This window comes from Trachurus trachurus, assembly GCF_905171665.1.
Source record: "Trachurus trachurus genome assembly, chromosome: 11".
NCBI lineage: Eukaryota > Metazoa > Chordata > Actinopteri > Carangiformes > Carangidae > Trachurus > Trachurus trachurus.
The window spans coordinates 5,607,585-5,622,193 of NC_139904.1; the positions used below are offsets into that span (position 1 = coordinate 5,607,585).

At 41.1% G+C, this 14,609-nt stretch overlaps 2 protein-coding genes across 2 annotated transcripts; one reads left to right on the forward strand and one right to left on the reverse strand.

Annotated features, from left to right (window-relative positions):
• Positions 1-369: 369 nt before the first annotated feature.
• Positions 370-7,095, forward strand: LOC310994189 (germ cell-specific gene 1-like protein; the record flags this gene model as incomplete). Its single annotated transcript, XM_083982785.1, has 7 exons — positions 370-565; positions 2,362-2,556; positions 4,376-4,435; positions 4,540-4,698; positions 4,869-4,980; positions 6,084-6,538; positions 6,695-7,095. The coding sequence occupies 7 exons, from the start codon at positions 370-372 to the stop codon at positions 6,838-6,840; spliced, it is 1,323 nt and encodes a 440-aa protein (XP_083838911.1). The 3' UTR covers positions 6,841-7,095.
• Positions 7,096-11,070: 3,975 nt separating this feature from the next.
• On the reverse strand, positions 11,071-13,598 carry LOC310993470 (visinin-like; the record flags this gene model as incomplete). The annotated part of the gene is made up of 3 exons (XM_083981823.1): positions 11,071-11,156; positions 11,751-11,862; positions 13,218-13,598. 3 exons carry the CDS (start codon positions 13,596-13,598, stop codon positions 11,071-11,073), a joined length of 579 nt encoding a protein of 192 aa, XP_083837949.1.
• Between the last annotated feature and the right edge of the window lie 1,011 nt (positions 13,599-14,609).

Sequence of the window (14,609 nt, forward strand, 5' to 3'; positions counted from 1 at the left end):
ACTCCACTGTCCTCTGACCTCCACTTCATCGACTGCTGGTCCACACTCTTCCCTTCCTCCAACCACCGTCTTCCCCCCTTTGACCTTTGTTCTACATCTCAAACATCTCTCATAATCCCTTTCCTCGCTTTCACTCTCTGTTTTCCTCCCAACCATCCATCCATGAATCTCTCCCAATCGCCGCAACGACCTTTCACACCCAACGCATCATCAACCCCGTGAACCTCGTGTCGCGGTGGCACGGAAACCCCCTCTCTCGCTCATCCGATCCTCGTCCTGATTGGTCGACGGGGGGCTCTTCGCGGCTTCAGCTTCATCTCATCTCTCCCCCCCCCCCCCCCCCCCCCCCCCCCCCTCTGAGACGCAGCCATGTTGGAGAACATGTCCAGACGGAACCGGTCCCTGCTGTCCCTGTCCCTCACCTCTCTGGCCCTCACGCTGTCCGTCTCGGCCTTCTGCACGTCCTACTGGTGCGAGGGGACGCACAAGGTGGTGAAGCCGCTCTGCCTGTCGCCGGTCAAGATGAAGAACTGCGGGCAGAACAACAGCCAACCGTACACCACAGGTGAGCATCGTCAAACACCGTCAACGAAGGTTTTATTCTGACAGTGGCTCCCCCTGGTGGATGTTTGACGACTGGCATATCCTGTCATAATGAAATCACATGAATCAAGAGATCAAATACACATTTATTTGGGAATTTTCTGATTTGAAAGACGTCTCAATGTCTTGGGTTAAATAGTTTGGTCAGAAAGTGAAATCTACGCTGGCCCAAAGAGCTCACACAGAGCAGTTTAAAGGGACAACGAGGAGTTTCTATTTGGTTATAAAAAAAGTCCCACGTTAATTTGGATGAATCTATGTTACCCACACTTGTTAATGGGCCCATTTTCGATAAATATATCGTTTTGTCTCTATCGTTATTTTGTTATTATTAGTGGTGGCGGAAACGCTGGTCGGCTTCTTTACTTTCGGTTTCGTGGCGAGTCATGAGAATAACGCCGCCGAATCACCGTTTATGGTCGGAACTACGACGGTATCTGATCGTCTTCGAACCTCTGACTTTAATTCTTGATGAATGAAAACATGAGTCTGTCCTGCGCCGGTCGAAGACTTCTACGGTGCGCACGGAGGCTCATAAATGTGGTGTGAAAACGCTTCGCTTTTCCAAAACTCCTCGTTGTCCCTTTAAGTAAAACCAATGCTAATGGACAAATGTGCTCCTAGATGACACAAGCTTTGGCCACAGGTTGGACTTGAACATGGACTACTGCACTTTTTAACTTAAAAACGTTGCAAGTCTCAGGCAGATCCGTCACTTTTTTACCGACACAACACTGCTGCCATCGTGTTGTGTGTATTTACAGCTCATGTGTTATTTCTTAGAACATAAGAAGATGAAAATATTTCCATAAATAGCTTTCAAATTAGATTATTTCTGGTCATCAGAGGAGGATGAAGCAATACAATGAGAACGCCTGTAGATCAGGAAAATGTTTCATAATCTGGTGTTGCCTATTGATTATTATTACTGATAAGTATAGAAGTTGTATAGAGGCAATATCACACTCACAGCTGATAATCAGTGCAGCATCACTCCCTCTTATGTGATGGTGTTTAAATGTGTTACAACAACAAGAGTTAATACCACAGAAACAAAAATAATTCAGAATCACAACAGTTCCAAGAATCAAATATTAATAAAGTTTCTGATTCTGACCCATCGCACATACAATAAGTCATAAACTAATCAAAACCTCCTTATGACATGTTAATAACTATTCTTCTGTTACCCAATAAAATTCTTTTATTTGATATCTTTGTATGAAGGCTATAAATAAAAGCAAAACGCTCAGGTCTGACATGTTAAATGCATCTTTGCTGTCTTCATCTCTTGCACAAATAACGTGTCATATACAAAAAAGTCTGTGTCAGTGATGTCATAGTCACTGTTTCTTGCAGCCGATATTGAAGCATTTTACACTAGACTCTGGCAGAGAATCACGTAATCCCGGCTTTGTTGCTAATCTCAGAACTTTGAATCAGCCGCTGCATGTTATCTGGACTCTAACCCGCTGTGTTTTCTTTCAGCTCTAAGCCCATTTTATTTGCATGTAGTATTCAATTTTCACGACATGGACAAATCGCAAATTGCCCACAGAGCCGTGTTTCAGGCCGGGATCGCGTTACACGCCGTGACCCGCAGACGACCTGCTGTCGGATTTAGATCAGAGCTTCTTGGCACATTTTTACCATGAAGACAAATCCTCACAGCAGTCACAGGGATACGCTGTGTTTCATGGATAAATGTCCCTTTTTTACTAAACCTCTGCTCTCCTTTTATCTGGTTTCATCGTTCAGAGGCCCCCACCCAGGACCCCAGGAGCCCGGTCTCCAACGTGACGCTGTCTCCTCAGCAGAAAGAGGAGCTGGCCAGGATCAAGAGGAAACAGCTGGCCAACGCCGTCCACTACCTCTGGGAGACGGGCGAGGACAAGTACATGCTGCGTTACTTCCATACGGGCTTCTGGCTCTCCTGTGAGAAGCACAATGAAGGTGGGTTTTACCAGGGTCCAGTGGTTAAACATCTGGGTTTGGATAGTCGGGTTGGGTCCAAGGGGGCAGTTGTCGGTCTGAGAAGTGAAGCTCACTTCCGCGTTCAAAAAACTGCAATCCCCTCGGCTTCCTCTGGGGGCTGGTGTCAGAAAGCAGCATTCTCCATAGACCCCCATGTTAAACTCGCCGACTTTACGTCCTCAATAAACATGATCAAAGCCTGGTGTCAGCACGTTTTTTGGTCTCAATCGATAGTTTCTACCCCCGTACACACTCTGAGGGGGGTGAATGTTTTTTTAACTCTACCGTTTTACTGTTATTAGGTTAAAATTCTGGCCAATTAGGGCGCGGAAACGTTGAGTGACAGGTCCGGAGCGGTCCGGAGACAGGCTGCTTCAAGGCCAGTGGGCGGGTTCTCGGCCGGCCAATCCAACATGGCGCTGTTCAGGCCGCCATATTTGAGTCACAAAAACGACTCCCCAAAACCAATGGGTGACGTCACGGATGCTACGTCCATTCTTTTTACAGTCTATGGTTGGGTCTCCAAGAAAGTCAATAAATGGGCAGTAAATAAATCTAAAAAAAAAAACATCACAGAGACAATCCAAACGTAGGAACCAAATGTACTGTGAGCAAATTCAGACACTGTTGTCAAATAGTTTGTGTCTTCTGCAAACTATTGCCACAAAGTCTAAAAAGTAACATTATTATTGTTCGAAATTAAGGGCAAGAGCTCATTTAAGATGGTGTTGTTGACGGTATGGCTCACTAACCTTTGACCTTTCAGTACCTCGGCCGCAGTGTGAGCTGTTTGCAGCCTTTTCTCCTTTCTGTGTAACTACTGTGTTTGGGTCAACATGAATGTGTTTGAGTCAACATGGATGATTTACAGTGTAAGCCTCCTCCTTAATCTCTCACTAAGGAGTATAATTTGTTCAAGCCTGGATTATTGTAGCCACAGCTAGGCCAGTAAAAACTCTGGTTCTCTGGAGTCAAAAAACAAAGTGTAAATTGAAAATCTTTTAATCTTTAACCTATTTTTATTCTTTGTGTTCTTTTTACTGTTGTGTTTTTAATTCCAACAAAAAGTCTGCTAACAGAGCTGTAGCCTAATGTTTGTTATTGCTACGTAGTTAGCATTAGCATTAGCAGCAGTTCATTCAAACATTGTTTTGTTTACAAGACAATAGGTTGTGATGTGTCAGCTTCTGGCTACCATGCTGGAGTTAGCTGGTTAGCATGCTACCTTATATATAACAAGTAAACTAAAGTGAACACTTGTGTTGTTTGGAGACAGATATTGATGAATAAAGCAACAATGTTTCCTCTAGACCAGTGGGTAAACAGATGTTATGCCAATGTAAACATGTCTAGAAACTAGTAAAGCATCATCCTTGATTGCAATGTGGTCTCCAAATATAAATTAATCACTTTCTATATCATGTTGTTGGTTGAACGTCGACAACTCAAAGCAGATTTTCTGGATTTTGACCTTAAATTCTCGCTCCTATAGGAAGGTGATCTACTCGGCTTAAAGCTGCTCTTTCTATTGCTTTTCTCAGGATTTATAGACAAAGTGTAAGGGCTCAGCATTTGCACCGGATTATTACTGTCATCCTCCCCCAAAAACCAGCATATTGAAGTCATGACAAAACACTCTGTGGCTGTTGTCTGACAGAATTATTGTGACAGAAGCAATAAGATCAGACTAAATCCACCATGGTTGACAGCCAGGACAATTCAAATATTAAAGATTCAACAAGGCTTTAAGACGAAAGACTGTGTTAATCTATTAAAAATCTCTTGTTTGCTCTTTCAGGTAATGATCAGGAAGAAAAGTGTCGCAGCTTCATCGAGCTGACGCCGGGAGAAACACAAGGTTGGTGCGGGATACATAAGTTCAAATCCTCCATTTTGTTGTTTGCAGAAAAGATCGAACTTGTTCTACCTTACTTTCTTCTTTTCCTCTGCTGCCGGTTCCAGGCGTCCTCTGGCTCTCGGTCATCAGCGAGTTCATGTACATCGGTCTTCTGGCCATGGGCTTCCTGCTGATGTGCGTGGAAGTGATTTGCCTCTGTGCTAAGAGGGAGATGAATGCCCTCAAGATCAACGCCTACGCCGCCATGTGCACGGTCCTCTCTGGTGAGGACATCTATGGACATTTCCTGTTGTGTTCTCAAAAAATATTGCTCTTAAATTTTTTGGGTCTTGTCTTTAGAAACTTCAAATATCTCTTGAACCGGTATAGTGTGCTAAACTGAATTATTTACCTCACTTTGTCACTTAACCTCTGTGTTTGCTTCCTGTGTAAGGCATGATGGGGATGGTCGCACACATGATGTACACCACAGTGTTTCAGATGACTGTTAGCATCGGACCCAAAGACTGGAGGCCACAGACCTGGGACTACGGATGGTCCTTTGCGTAAGTTTGTTTCGCTTCAATGCAAAGTAACGAAAAGAAGTTTCGAAAAATCACATCATGAATCATTGTCAATCATTTTGGGGTGACGGACACGTGTAGTAAATACTGAAACAGGCTACCCATGAGCGACGAGAGGCCAATCAGAGGCCCAGAACAAATTAAATGTGAACTGAAATGCTGTAGCCTGTAGCCGATGCTAATGGAGATCCTAATAAAGAAAAGAAAAGAAAGTGGTTCATGTGACACAAGTGTAAACTTTGTGATTGGATGTCTTGATCTCACTGAAATGTACCATGGGAAGAAGAAGGTAACCTGTGCCTTTAAGAATCAGATATTTTCTTATTCTATTGTTTATCATGATTTAAGTGGGAGAGTTTCATACTGATCCAAACCGTAGAAATGCTCTAAACTATGAGTCACGTAGTAGTAGTAGGCTAGTGAGAGCCTGGACTAGTTCCTCCCACTTTTGAAAGCTATAAAGAATTGTTGTAATGTAGATAGTGCTGATCTTTGAAGGTATCATTGTGTTCGATGGTACTAATAAAGCAGAAAGCAAAGGCCACATATTTACTCACTGACAGTTAGCGAGACAGCTAGCTACCTGTGTGTTCACACCAAAAGCTTCCAAAGTGTCAAAAACGCTGGAAGTCAATTAATTTTCAATGAGAGCCCGGCGACCTGAGCGACCATCAGCCGCGCTTCCAAAGCATCCAAAGTGTCACCAGACGAGAAGTTGAGCCTTGATTAACTTTAGGGACGCGGTTCGGCGGCAACCTGTTAGAATAGAGATGTCCTTCGGCTCCCATTTTTTGTCCTTCGGCTCCCCAATGACCAGCGCGATCGAACTTTGATGTCAGTCACGTAATGAGCGACCAAAGTGGCTAAAAATATTTGCCGTTTTGGAAGCTTTTTGTGTGAACGCACAGTAAGAGAGTTCCTGAGACCATGATTGTAGCTAATTAGCCATTAGTTAAGACACAAACTAGCAGCTGGTTCTCCCCTCTAGCACTAAATATTTTGTGGCGACCATTGTCACTTCTGTGTTGTGTTAGCCTGCGGTCAAACTCTTTCCTCCCTTCACCCCCCCCCCCTCCCTTCCCCAGGATGGCGTGGCTGTCGTTCAGCTGTTGCATGGCGGCCGCCGTGGCCACGCTGAACTCCTACACAAAGACCCTCATTGAGATTAAGCACCGGGCGAGGGTGAGGCTGGAGGAGGCTCGGACCGCCGCCCGTGCCCCCTCTTACGAGGAGGTGGTTCGAGCCGGTGGCGGAGGGGTTTACTCTGTCAACCAGCTGATTCAGCTCGGCCAACAGGGGGCGCTCATTGATCCGCTGTGGCCCAGAGGAGTAGGACCGGCTGTGGGACCTCTGGCATGCGGAGCTGGGGGAGCGCTTCTCGTTGGTGGAGGAGGACTTGGGGTCGGAGGGATGGGGATGGGAGGGGTTGGAGTGGGAGGAATGGCGGCCATGGGTGCGGTTGGCGGAAATGGGGTTGGAATGGGCATGGGGGCAGTAGGTGGAGTTGCAGGGATGGGCATGGGGGCAGTGGGAGGAATGGGTGTGGGAACAGTAGGAGGAGTTGGAGGAATGGGACCAATGGGAACAATGGGACCAATGGGAGCAATGGGACCAATGGGACAAATGGGACAAATGGGACCAATGGGACCAATGGGACCAATGGGACAAATGGGACCAATGGGAGCAATGGGAGGAGTCGGAGTGGGTGTGGGTAGACTGATGGACCCTCATGGTGTGGTGGTGGTGGAGGGATGTGGAGCTGAAGGATGTGAAGACTGTGAACGGGAAATGGACGAAATAGATTACGCTCTGCAGGAAGAGAGAGAGGACTCACTCTGCTAAGATTTTGGTGACCAATGAACTTTGAAGAACTGGATCTTCACATAATATCTGACTGAAACTTAACAACAACAACACTGTGAGACTTGAACACAAACAACACCTACCTTTGTATTTGTGCTGTTTCAAATGATTTTCAATTGTAGCACTGTGCTTTTATGGACTGTTAATGACCACTAGGGGACCACTGATGAATCTAAGCCCAGTAATGACTCCACTTGTAGCTCTGCTTTGGTCTCCACCAGCAAGCAGCACAGATTTGTCTCAATATGCAAGGTTTGTGAGACCAAAAAACAGCCTAAAAAAGCTAAAAGCTGCAGAGGTGGATGTTTATTCTCAGTGGGTTTGGTACAAATGACTGTGTTGAAGTTTTTTCTGGTGAAATGATCATTGTTTTTGAACTGAATTCCCAGTTTTTATAAAAATCTAACTGTGTACTGTATGTGCAAATAAAATAATTCTTTTTTTAATGAACATGTAACAAACAATGTTAGGATGATTTTATATTCTGTTGAAATTCTATTAATACTTGTATCAGTTCATTTTAAAGACTTTTTTTATCAAGCCCAAGGCTGAAACAAAATTTGCTTACAATATCAAATGTCAGAAAATGTATTTTATTCCTCTAAATCCATTCTTAAAAGAATTCTTTAAAAAAAATCAGGTATGATGTGAGGTGATTAAAGTTTTACAAGACAAACATTTGGTACAACTGTGAAAGTGACTGGAATATAATATTATGCACATTTTTGTTTTTTATTCTGTGTTTGCGTGAATGGATGAATTCCCTTTTTGTATGGTGATGAATAAAAACAAATCACGTTCATTGCATGTTTCGTCAATGCACAGTAGCTTGGTTTTGAAAAACTGATTTAATAGTTTTAGCTCAGTCTTCTTCATTACTAGTGCTGCTCAGAAGAAAAATATACAATATCAAGATTGTATAAAAGTTAATTTTGGACTGAGACACACCATTTTACTTCATATTTGGAGTAGCGTGAGTGTGTAAATATTGGCATTAACCAGATTAAAGACCCATTGGATCAATATCTCTTTCACAAGGGGTATTACAGTATTACAAGATTATTTCAACCAAAGTTAAATAGAAAATACATAAAAACTTACATATGACCTATATAGTTTTAGTAGCACAAGACCTTAATACACACCAGTTGGTGTGGTATTTTCTGCTACCTGGAGTTTCTGTGCTGGAGAGGGAAAAAGGGAAGAATCAAAGATTACAGCAACAGAGAGATTTAGATGTTGAGACAGATGCCTTCAAATGCTGGACAGAAGATTATGTCAATAATCTCCCCAGTCAGGGGAATAAGACTGAAAGAGAGAGAGAGACTGACATAATATAGGCAGTGGAGCAGAGATAAACAGGGTTGACGGGTCACTGAGCAGTATGTGGAGAGTAATTAAAAATGTAAATTACGTGGCTGAATTATACAACAGTTTATGTAAGATGAACTTCTCACACCACATGAAACTTAGATGCTTTATTTTCCTTTGTTTCTGTTTTTCCTTAATGATAGCGAGAAAGATCAAAGGGTTAATTCATCAATTTATTGACACAAAGTGTGTTTTTCGTAAAGTTTTTTGCATCAGCTCAGTTTTGAGGGTGTTACAGTTTCAATTTGGCGTAAAATTATCATTGATAGATCAAGACGTCAAGTTATACACAAGTAATAAAAATAATCGTATTATTTTGGAAGAAACCCTCCCAAAAAAATTCCCTCATGGGGGTACAGTAAAAGACATTACAAAATGCTTTTAACTTTAATGAAATCAGCAGCATAAAGATAGCAGATGTCTCCCTGAATGTAGAGCAAGAAAGTAAAGTAGGTCCTCTCATTATAAAACAATATTAATCTTTTATAAAGACACCATTATCTCCGTTTGTCTTGTGTAACTTCAGAATGCGGCCATCGTGAAACAGGACAGCTGTGAACATCTGGAGACTTTGGGATGAATGAGGGGTTTGTTGCTTAATATTAGAAATCCAAACCTAGAAAGGTTTTTTTTTTTTTTTTTTTTTTTTTTTGTCAAGCTAAATATATTACAGTTACTCTGAAGCGTCTGTCTATGTAGAGGCAGATATCCATCCACAGACAAGGTTTCTTCTGCTCATTGTCATCATTGTCATTGTCATAAAAGGTTGAGGTACATTTAAAACTCTTGAACTGGAAACAGTGTCCCGGTTACTCTGGATAATCCACAGGTCTCAGGGGAAACAGGGGGAAATTGTTCCTAATCAAAATTATTCACAGTGGGGTCTGTGGATTATCCCGTTGATAAGACTTTACCAAAAGTAATTTCTATGTTTTTTAATAGTCGTAGTCGCAGACAATTAGGGATGAACCTGCAACAGCAGTCTTGTCCCAGACAGAAAGTGGGTTGAGTGTAGACACTACATCACCTCATGTGCACTGGAGGAATGGGGTGTTTGGTAAGACGTTTTTTTTTGCCACACTAGCACTGTGGCAGGAATTTAGTTTGCTCCAGACTGAAATATTGAAATTGCTACGGAAAAGATACCATTAAATATCTATACGATCATAGTTCATAGTTGAATCCCACTGTCTTTGGTGCAATCATGAGGTCAAAATTTCAATTAGATCGGAATTTCCGCAAACCTGATAACAACCCCTTTATAGTCTCATCTGTTTTTATGTTTATCCTATCATGCTAATATTCCAAATTAAGTTGAAGATGCTACATGCAAAAGACCTAAGTGTTAGCATTGACATTCTTAACGGGAGCCTATGTTCCCACAGCCCTATGTTCCCACTGGACTCTATCTATGTGGCCTGTCTAGCCTCTACCGGGTCTTTTTACTAAACTTAACCAACTCTTTTCTTCATTGCCTAAACCCAACCAATGGTGGGACCAAAGGGCTGTGGGAACATAGGGCCTAATTTTCAGTGACAACAAAAGTTAGAAATGTGGGAACATAGGGCTGTGGGAACATAGGAATGACCCCTTCTTAACCATAACAAAGCTGAAGACTTTTAGAGCACTGCTAAACCCAAAATGCTAAAATATTGTTTTCTAGCACTAGTCCTATAAGGTTTTTTCGTATGTTATGGTATTGCTATGGTGCATTCGCATCAACAGCTGTTTACTTACCAGTCTAGAGGAAACACTGTGAGTTGAGCATCACACTTCATTCCTTCACTCATCACCAGCGGAAAAAAATGCTAAAGTTAGCTTGCTAACCCACTAGCCCTTGTCTGTTCAGTCCATCTTATCACTTTCCAGTACCGAGGCACTTGTAGTGTTCAGTCTGTAGTAATGCTGTTTGTTCAGTGAATTAACTTATTGCATTGGAAATGATCAGCAAAGAGCTGCTAATGCTAATGCTGACTATGTAAAAATAGTTAAACTTGCACATATAGCTATCTTTACTTTTCTTAATATTAATATTAACTGAAAAAGACACATGACAAAACCGTAGACTTCTTAAGCCTCACATTTTATTACAATTTCATGGTTTTGGTTTTATTGAATGTATTGTAAAGAGAACCAGTTTTACATTTTATTAACAAACCTAGTATTCGCCAATTAACTACAACATCGAACACGTAGGAGTGCATCACATGGATGAATTGAACACTGTAAAAGACACAAAATGATACAGTAATAATGGAAAGCATATGCACATGCACTTACTGCAGTTGAACCATGAGCTACATGTTGGTAAGGGTTAAAAAACATTCCAGTGTAAAATGAAAAACTACAGAGACCACCGGCTGCCCAGTTTAGAAAACAGAACAAAGAATGATACTTTTACTATCATCTTATCTCATTATCTCATGTGTTTGAATTGCTAAAACACACCACAATTTACTTTTCACCTGAGATGTAAACTAAGTACTGAAACTTTCAGAGATGTTTGCACAAGTTTTGCCTATTGGAGTTTGTGTTTACATGTGGGAAAGCCTCACTTATGTCACATATTTATGCGGGAATATTTCTGTCTACTTCATGGTAAATGGACTCTGGTCAACGAGGATTTATTGTAAAACATTTACTTTAAGCTCTGGATGACAGAAAGCAGGTCAGACAGCATGTTTGCATTGATGGCAGATGTTTACAAAACCCTGCAGGAATTTCATCACACCTGTGAAGTGGTCGCTTCCTGTGAGGGTGTCGTCAGGTGTCTTTGTATTAAGCAGAATGGAGGGTGACGTGGATGAGATGGAAATGGAAAGTACATTGATGGAAGAGTTACTTAAAAGGCTCATACTGAATCAAACGAAGAGCTTCCTCATTGTCCAACACTCCCTGGATGAACTCCCCTTCTGCAATTCGGTCTGGATGGAGAAAAGAATAAGATTGTGTTTAGTTTTTGCGTGACTGAAATGAAACGATCATTTTGAAAATGTCTCAATACAACCTCATTGACAAAGATCTTACACAATTCCCCATTACACGTATAGGCTATAATAATATTGAGATGTCCTTTAAGGCTTTCCAATACGTTGTGCTCACTATGGTAATCTCTAAACTGTAGAATTGATAAGCCAGATGTTTCATTAGCCTACTAGTGAGTCCTCAGTTTCACTAAAGTCTAAACAAAGAATTCATTTTCTGTTTTGGTAAGCTCCATTCACTCCGTTAGAAACCATGTTAGATTTGGAAATGAAGACGATATTGTCCTAGCCGTTGGCCGGCATCCAATATTGGTCTGGTATTGTCTTATCCTCTACTTTCTTGTCAAACCCCCTTGAATAGATGACCGGCAGAATGAAGTCAAGCTCGACTATAAATACTGACAGGTGGCTGGAGTTGCATTTAGTCAGAGATGTTTTGGAGGGAGATTATAATCTGTTTATGCAAACTCAAAAGTAAGGTCACTAAGACTGTGTTTGTCTATTTACGTCTCCATTGATAGTATTTTGCCTCACCATTTTCACCCTTATCGAAGAAATTCCAAAGTTTGTCTGCCCTCTTGTCAGCTGTGTTTTCTTCTGCAGACAGACTGGCCAGTTCATCTTTAGGAATCAGCTTGAAAATCGCCTGTAAGGGGGGAAAAAAATAAAAATAAAACGTTGTCAACATACATCGACCATGTACCGTGTGTATGATGGAACCATCATTTCAAAATCATCATCATGTGTCTATTGACAAAAACAGCAACAAACTGATGGGGTGCCACAGATTAACCGACAAGCTCTTTTGGCTGCTGTGATTATTTGAACTTTAATCCGTTTAATTGAAATGTGGTGGCTATAAATAGGCCTGCTGTGGGAGCTATGATTTCAAAACCCTGGAGTCTGACCCCACTGACCCTCTGCATAAATAACTTCAATTGGGTATCCTAAAATTGTAATTGATTTCCATGCTAGCACAGAAATGTTGGGTTCCTGTCTCCTGTCTGTCTTTGAATCTTTTTGACAGTGACTGGACTTCTGAACACCAACAAAATGTTCCCGAATTATTTCACATTTAAACACATATATTTAATAATCTCATCATATATGGAAAGAAATAGGGAGGAAAGATTGAAGCAGGACTGTTTAGGTTTTTTAGTATCTTTTGCTAGAAGCCCCATATAATTCTTTCGTGCTATTTTTGCAGTGCAAAACAAAGAGCGAAAAGAAAGATGTTTTTTTTTTTTTTTTTTTTACAATTACTGCAACAGGCTGAAACACTATATCTTGAAATGCTCTTCATTTATACCGAATAACATTAATATACAATGATTTAAAAGTTTAAGATGAAAAGATTTGAATAAATAGATTCATTTTGTGTAACTTTGAACAAAATGTACACGCATCAGCTGGTATGCAGATGATTCTATGTTTTATATTTCCCTTTGTTTATGCTACATTTCCATCTCATAACATGTTTGTGCTTAACAATTACATTGATTGTATTTTTTTTAATATTTAGTCCAATATATTCTCTCCTTGGTTCTCACACATTGATCAGGCAAAACATTAAAAAAAAACTAGCCTCTAGTTGTCATGTTGTGATTGATCAGTGCATCTGCACCCCAAGGCCCTCATTTATTCTTCACTGTCCATCATCTATCAATATAACCTTTTATGGCACCGAAATATATACGATAAAAGTGTTTTGTGGTAGCTATTATGCCAGTGTATTAATCCTCATTACTATATTAGTAAAATATCAAGTTCTATGCAGATAACACTGTTGCCTACGTTGCAATGCAGACTGACAAGGCAGTAAAATTTCAATCAGCACTGTAATCTGAAAATTAAATTGTGGTTTGTTGTACTACCTGGCGAAATTGCCTCCAGACATTGTGCTTAGTGTTCACACAAGTAAGTTATTGTCTTCAAAGGGTTGTGTGAAAATGTAAAGAAGTCTATAGGGTCCTACATCATTGCCCTGTTACTACAACTCACCGTACAGATTTCCTTGACCTCTGACTTGGTGATGTATCCGTTCTTGTCCACATCAAACAGTGAGAAGGCCCACTCCAGTTTCGTGGTGGTCTTCCCTGTTGACGTCAGGTGGAGGGCGATGATGTACTCCTTGAAGTCCAGCGTGCCATCGTCATTTGTGTCAAAGGAGCGGAAGACGTGTTGGGCGTACGTATCGGCTTCGCTGTCCGGGAAGAACTTACTGTAGATGGACTGAAACTCTTCTTTCGAAATGCGCCCCGTTGGACACTGTTTCTTGAAGTTCTCGTACCACTGGACAATCTCAGTCTCTGAAAACTTCGTGTTCAGCTTCAGGTCCTCCAGGATCTCCTTGGACACAGCGCCGCTCTTGGTGTTACCCATTGCTGTTGCTGCTGCTGCTGATGTTTTTGATGCTAAACCACCAAACTTCAAACTAGGGAGTTGCCTCCTCTTCTTTGTCAAAGTGGTAAACACAAGACTATTCCTGTAATTTGGCCGCAGTATCCGTCTTGATCCGGCCCTGGCCTGATATTCTGCCTAAAGAGGTAAATGCTGTGAAAAGAGCAGAAGTCACTTAAGCTCATTAAGCCAATCAGCCATCAGTAATACCAGAGAGAGGTGTCACGGACAAGTTCAACATGGGGGAAAGCTGATTCAGACAGTTTATGACAATTGTCTACCTATCTGCTAGGAGCAAACTCGATTACCCCAATTATAACAACAGACTGTACTTTTTACACAATTAAATGATGTTTCTCAACACATTCTGACAAATCTTAAAGACAAAACAAACAAGTCTTCAATGCAATATGAAAAAAGAGAAGTTTCCTTGGTTGAGAAACTATATGGACTCTCCAGGCTTGTTCAGTTATCGTCTAATGATGTGCATTTCCCCATCATCAATATGGGAAGAATCTGTTTCAACCCTGTCTTCATTGCATGAATGAAATGAATCAAATCATTATGGTTTCTGTGGTTTAAATGATTAAGCATGATATTACATTGGGTTAAGGGTGTATGGTTCCTTATCTATCTATCTATCTATCTATCTATCTCACAGATCAGATCAAAAGGTTCAAGTTAGTCTCCAACTCGGTAGCAAGCGGTGACTATCTACCAAGTGAGGTCACTTAAATCCAATAAAATCCAGACTGCGCTCTGATTTGTTGTCCTCATTAACCTGGGAATAATCACCTCTATTAAATTACATAGAAATTCAAGACACACTTTAAGATTTCAGTTCTTCAGCTTTGTAGCTACATGGTAACCTAAATTATACATGTAGTAATATGTGTAATTATGGGGAGGAAATCTATTAATTTTGTATTTCTTATTGATCTCAATGCAAATGAGTTCACTGTATTTGTAGAATGAAATACCAGCAGTGAGAGA